This window comes from Triticum dicoccoides, chromosome 1A (assembly GCF_002162155.2).
Source record: "Triticum dicoccoides isolate Atlit2015 ecotype Zavitan chromosome 1A, WEW_v2.0, whole genome shotgun sequence".
In the NCBI taxonomy this organism is placed as follows: Eukaryota; Viridiplantae; Streptophyta; class Magnoliopsida; order Poales; family Poaceae; genus Triticum; species Triticum dicoccoides.
In genome coordinates, this window is record NC_041380.1 from 27,591,508 (window position 1) to 27,598,452 (window position 6,945).

The following is a 6,945-nucleotide window of genomic DNA, read 5'->3' on the forward strand; positions in this document are numbered from 1 at the left end:
ACGCACTTCGTGTACAAACCGGACAATCTCTTTTGGAGTATCAGGGTTTCGGACGAGAACTCATCTCTTACATGGGCACTTTAATGTTTTTTAAACTTATTTGAACTCCGTACTTCTTTTGCGTCTAGTATGCAACATTCAAAGCGACGTCATCAATTTCCAACATGTTCTGACTACATTTGCTATTTTCAGTCATTTACGTAATTGTTTAGAGAGCTAAATGACCGTGAAATTGAAAATTACTACAAAATGAACTGTGAACATGTTGAAACTTGGCAAGGTATAATCATTTCACCCACATAGCATGTGCGAAAGAGTAGAGAGGGTCATGGCAAAAACTAGACGCACTTCATGTACAAACTGGACAATCTCTTTCGGAGTATCAGGGTTTCGGACGAGAACTCATCTGTTACATGGGCACTTCAATGTTTTTTAAACTTATTTGAACTCCGGACTTCTTTTGCGTTCAGTATGCAGCATTCAAAGCGACGTCATCAATTTCCAGCATGTTCTGACTACATTTGCTGTTTTTCAGTCATTTACGTAATTGTTTAGAGAGCTAAATGACCGTGAAATTGAAAATCACTACAAAATAAACTGTGAAAATGTTGAAACTTGGCATGGTATCATCATTTTACCCGCATAGCATGTGCGAAAGAGTAGAGAGGGTCACGGCAAAAACTGGACGCACTTCGTGTACAAACTGGACAATCTCTTTCGGAGTATCAGGGTTTCGGACGAGAACTCATCTGTTACATGCGCACTTCAATGTTTTTTAGGCCCCGCTTGGTTCCTCGTTTTAGGGCCCAATACACCTGTGAAATATACCCCTGTAAAATAAAAACGGATGGGCCTGTCGTTGGTGCTTGGCATGTCATTTTTGGGCTGTAAGTTTTACACTAGTTTTCTCGTTTACACCCGTATCGGGCCGGTATCTGATACAGACCAGAGGCCGTCGTTTTTCCCCCACCTCGCCTCTCGCTCGAGACCTAGATCGAGTTGCGCCGCCGGGAGGCGCCGGCGCTGGTGTCCACGAGGAGGTCAAGTGACGGCGTTCGCGACGGCGACGTGGTGAGGCGCAGAAGACGGTGGCCACGATGGGGTTTAGACGCGCCGACGACGGCGACTCGTTCCTGGCCACGACGGTGATGGCGACTCGTTCCTGGCCACGACGGTGACGGCGACTCGCTCCTGGCCGCGACAGCGACGCTGGCCGGCAGTCGTGACCTGACCGTGACGGCGAACCGCTCATCCTCCTCCGCTCCGCCAAGGTATCCTCCCTCCTCCTCTGCCCCCTTCCTATCCCTTCCCCAGTCATCCGGCGGCGGAGTACTCCTTGGCGACGTGGCCATCCTGCTTGGTGTTGATTAGACCGAACCCTCCTATCAGTTAACAACTGCTGCCAAAGTTTCACAAGAATTCAGTTTCGTCAGGCGTAGGGTAGTTAGTTCCGTCAGTTAAAGTTCAGTTTGATCAGGGAAATAAGCTAAGCTTCATTTAGTTGTTACAGTGCAGTTTAAGCTGCTGTCAAAGTTCAGATTGATCGGGGAATAAGCCAAATGATCTGGTAGTTAGCTGCTGTCAAAGTTCAGTTTGATGTAAATCTAGAAATACTGATAAACAAACAGATGAACAGTGATCCAATGAGTTGCTTTTGTCTGTCCAAGATGTTTTTGATCGGTTGAAGATAGTGCCCAAAGTTCCTTGCAATAGATAATGTGTTTGGTCATGTTAAGCTAGTTTGTCGTTGTTCATATACTATGGGCCTGCTTCGTTTAAATAACATGACTGATGCATGGAATAACAACAGAAGCTTGCTAACAATCCATGCCCTGATGTGTATGCTATATAGATAGACAAAGTTTTTTTGCTTATTTATTTTATTCTCTTCTCGCTAGATAATGGATACAAGTAATCATGCTGATGGTTATCACGTACTGATTCGGAGGAGGAGGAGATGATGTTTCTTGTCTTTCCGACATTATATTGTATATCTTCTAGGAGAGAAAAGATTCCATACAACACATCAATTCTTACGGGAGCTAAGTATATCCGGGAAATATTGGATGGCCACCCTTAATGGTGCCTTGATATTCTTAGGATGGAATCCCACAAGAATTCAGTTCGTTAGCTGCTGTCGAAGTTCAGATTGATGTAAACCTAGAAATACTGATAAACAAACAGATGAACAATGGTCCAATGATTTGTTTATGAACAGGGTCCAATAAACTTCCATGGGTTTATGAATAGTTCATCTGTTTTCTTTGTCCAGTTGTGCAAATAGAATGCTAACTAAGTTGGGCCTGTTTGATAAGTTATATAACTGCAGCACCTATTATTGCTACTGATATCATTGGCTCATTGCTGCCTTTGTGCAATGCAGAACTGTTAAGAGTGATTTGGAGGATTCAAGATTCTGTGAAGGTCTTTTGACATGTAAAGCTCAGAACTGAAGGTACTTAATAAACTCAAAAGCATTCAGTCCAGCTTGTGTGTGTGTCACTGATTTATTCTTCATTGTTTTGCGCATGTGCTTGTCTATATACATCTATACTCAACTGTTACATCAATCAATAAAAGTATGGTAATATCTTTTCATGTTACACTAATCTCGTTATCTTGATGTGCTAGTGCTCCTTTTATTCCAATGTCATAACATAGATTATATATACTACTGTGTTTACTTTGAAGGAGAGTTGCGGGTATTTATTTTGTAATCTCTTCTCGCTAGATAATGGATACGAGTAACCATGATGATGGATATGAGTCATGTACTGATTCTGAGGAGGAGGAGGAGGAGGAGATGATGTTTCTTTTCTTCCCGACAATATATTGTATATCTTCTAGGAGGGAAAAGATTCCAGTGAACACATCCATTCTTACGGGAGCTAAGTATATCCGAGAAATATTGGATGGCCACCCTCAACGGTGCCTTGATATTCTTAGGATGGAATCCCATATCTTCCAACTTCTATGTGACCATCTTAGATCCAAAAATCTTCTAAAAAATTCAAAAGGAGTCAGTGTTTGAAGAGCAACTAGTGATGTTTATGTACATGCTATCCAGGAATGCGAGTTATCGTACGTTGACTGATAGGTTTCAGCACAGTCCTGAAACGGTGCATAGGCATATCAATGGATGCTTCAACGCTATGAGATCATTGGCATTTGACCTTATCAAGCATAGTTCGCTAGATACTCATTGGAAAATATCAACAAATCCCCAGTTTTGGCCTTTCTTTGAGGTACACGCCATCCCTTGCTATGTACTTTAGGAATTTATATCCTCCCTTAGTATAACACATATAGTAACCATAGCTTGTTTAATGCAGAACTGCCTAGGGGCAATAGATGGGACTCATGTTCCCATGACCATTACATCCAACGAGGCTGCTCCATACAGGAATAGAAAGGGGACCCTCTCCCAAAATGTGATGGTCGCCTGCGACTTCGATCTCAACTTTGTTTATGTGTCAGCTGGTTGGGAGGGGTCTGCCTCAGATGCTGGAGTATTGAAATATGCTATTCAATCAGGCTTCCATGTACCTCCAGGCAAGTATTATTTGGTTGACGGAGGCTATGCAAACACACCACAGTTTCTAGCTCCGTACCGTGGAGTTCGTTACCATCTAAAAGATTTTGGTAGAGGTGGCCCTCGTCCAAAGAACCCCAAAGAACTCTTCAATCTAAGGCATGCCCGTCTACGGAACCATATAGAGCGTACAATTGGTGTATGGAAAATGCGATTTCCTATTTTAAAAGTTGGCACACATTACCCAATTGACACTCAAGTCAAAATTCCTATGGCGGCAGCTGTATTTCACAATATAATCCGGAGTCACAGAGGTGATGAACAATGGCTAGATACGCAACAAATGCAAATTGACCCTCTTCTATTTGTCACTCTTCCTGATGGAGATGACAGACCTCGACATGTTCCTACATCCTCAAGCAATCAAAGGGACCTTGGTAATTCTATGAGAGATGAAATTGCCAACAGGATGTGGGAGGACTATCAAAGAATTCAAAGTGAAAGATCGTCACGGAGATCTACTAGCTAATAATTTAAGTTTTTATTCTGTCAAAGTAATTTATTGTAATGATGTGGAATTTGAGATATAAAGATGACATTTGAGTTATGTTAATGTTTCATTTGAGTTATGTAAGGATGACATTTGAGTTATGTTATTAGGATCGATCCTATATATTAGCAACATTTGAGTTATGTTAATGTTTCATTTCATATTACTTGATGTGATTTTGCATTTTCAGATTCTTATATTTCTTAATGTGATGTTGGATTTTCATATTCTTATGTTGCTTAATGTGATCAGATTCTTGTATTGATTTATTGCTAAAGTTACATTGTCATAGGTTCAATATGACGCAAAATAGGGCTAAGTGGACAGCAAGGTATGAGAAAGGTCTCGTGGAGGTACTTACAGAGTACAACCTATCTCATTACCGTGGCCAAAATGGGTGGACTACCGAAGGATGGAATCAAGTTGTCAAGGAACTGAACAATTTATATCCAGAGGCAAGGTTTACCAAGGATCAGGTTCAAGATAAGGAAGCTCAGTTGAAAAAGCACTACAAAAATATCAAGTTGATAGTCAACCGCTCTGGAATATCATGGAATGATATTGCATGTGTGATCAACACCACGCCTGAAAAATGGGAAGAGATCATTGCAGTAAGTTTTTATTCCTTCTAACTTTTGATTTCCTTATATGTGCATGAACTTTTCATGCCTATGCATGATCTGCTCACACCTTTCTATTAATTATGTAGGAGGACCCAAAGCTCAAAATGTATGAAGGAAAGAGCTTTCCATTGTACGAGGCATTGGGTGTGCTCTATGAAGGACACATTGCGCAAGGAAGACACTGCCTCACATCAAGGAAGCCTCCGATTGGCACAAAAACAGGTAGCAACTTTGGAGCGAAGGATAAGATGGTTGCAAGCACTAGCAAGAAAAATACAAGACATGGAAGAGATGACAACGTAAGGACTTCTTCAATAATTGACATCAATGATACTCCTACATTAGATGATGTGGATGAAAGAGAGAACACTGTCAATGACGAGGAAGAATTAGGCAGTGAAGATGCTGATGGCGATCAACCACAAATAAGTGAATCAAGTGCAAAAGGGAAAAAAACTAAGAAACAAAAAGGTGCCACATCTGTACAGCGGCTTGAAGATTCCATGATGGCTTATGTGAATTTCAAGAAAGATCAAGCTTCCAAGAAGGAAAAAGTGTCACAGCAAGGAAAACAACCCTCAATTACAGAATGCTTGCAGGTCTTGAATGACATGGATGATGTTCCCGACGAGGTCAAAATCTTTGCCTCTGATGTTTTCAAGGATGCAGTAAATCGTGAGATTTTCCTGGGTTACAACTCAAGATTGCGGCGTATGTGGCTAAAGAAGGAAGTCAACAAGATTAGTCCTCAGCCTCCTCCTTGTAAGTACCATTATGTTGGTTTTCTGCATTTCTTCTCCCCACTAAAGATAAGTTTGTAAGGCTTAGTTGAGCGAGTATTCCTTTGCAGCTCGGTTTTCATCTGGCGATATTCCTTCAATCAATCTGGTGCTCTAATCAAAGGTATTGTTTGTGCTCCTTTTATTTCCATTAGGTGAAGCATACCTTGCTTGCTCCTGGAGTCCCTTTGGCCTCAACGAGGCTCCGCTAGTGGGAGGGAGTAACATAATATTCTGGACATGTTTGTTATTATCCACAATAGACCTGTTTTGGGAACTTGCAATTCTTGGAGTTAACATTTTTGCATTCAAAATCATATAGACCTGCTGCTGTCTAGAACATCTTTTCTTACTTAAGATGTTGTTTATATTGCTGCCATGTTGTTTCTTCATATCGGTGTTTTTTGAAAAATAATATGGTTTCTTTAAATTTAGTGACATGCTATGGCTACCTTGTACCATTTGGCTCCCCTTGGTAATTCAGGATTTTTTGCTAATCTTTTTGACATACATGGTTGTTCTTGACATGTGTGGCTGGTATCCTTCATAGAGCACAAAGTGTTCTTACATAGCTAATGTTTTTCAATTTTTTTCTTTTCAGGATGTCCTTTCACATGATTCTATGATTACCCGAGTCCATGAAGCACTCAATAATATTCCTGAAATACTTTATGTCTAAGCGCATAATGGTTGAACAATTGCCTCAATAAATTTGGTTATGTAGCATGCGGACGAGACGAGACAAGTATGCCTCGATAAATTTGTAATTTAAACTACTGACTTTGAGCACTATGAGTTATCGGAACTATGTTCAAATGGATGATTGCAAAAATATTATCCTTTTTTTGATGTGGTTGTACTGTTATATAAATAAAAAATTTAGCTCATTTTATACATGTGCAATTTGTGTGGAAGTGCAGTCTGTGCTATTGAAAATTCTGTACGTGTGTATTAGAAAGTCTGTGCTGTTGAAAAGCTATACATTTGGGTGCCATGCATATTTGAACATATATATAGTGCTGCAACTTGGGCGCCATGTATATTTTACAACCGAATTGAAACTGGAGCCAACTTACAGGGGTGGCAGAAAAACAACATTCCAAGCGGAGGCTAGAAGCGGAATGGAAATACAAGCCTGTGGCATGTATTTGGTTTGAGACTAGTATAATACAGGTGTAAAATGTTACAGGGGTGGCAGAAAAACAACATTCCAAATGGGGCCTTAAACTTATTTGAACTCCGTACTTCTTTTGCCTCCAGTATGCAGCATTCAAAGCGACGTCATCAATTTCCAACATGTTTTGACTACATTTGCTGTTTTTCAGTCATTTACCTAATTGTTTAGAGAGCTAAATGACCGTGAAATTGAAAATCACTACAAAATGAACTCTGAAAATGTTGAAACTTGGCATGGTATCATCATTTCACCCGGATAGCATGTGCGAAAGAATAGAGAGGGTC

General features: G+C 40.5%; 1 protein-coding gene across 1 annotated transcript; it reads left to right on the top strand.

Moving 5' to 3' along the window:
- The first annotated feature begins 4,381 nt into the window (after positions 1-4,381).
- Positions 4,382-5,526, top strand: LOC119350372. The gene is made up of 2 exons (XM_037618239.1): positions 4,382-4,693; positions 4,792-5,526. The coding sequence occupies exons 1-2, from the start codon at positions 4,382-4,384 to the stop codon at positions 5,524-5,526; spliced, it is 1,047 nt and encodes a 348-aa protein (XP_037474136.1).
- Positions 5,527-6,945: the final 1,419 nt, after the last annotated feature.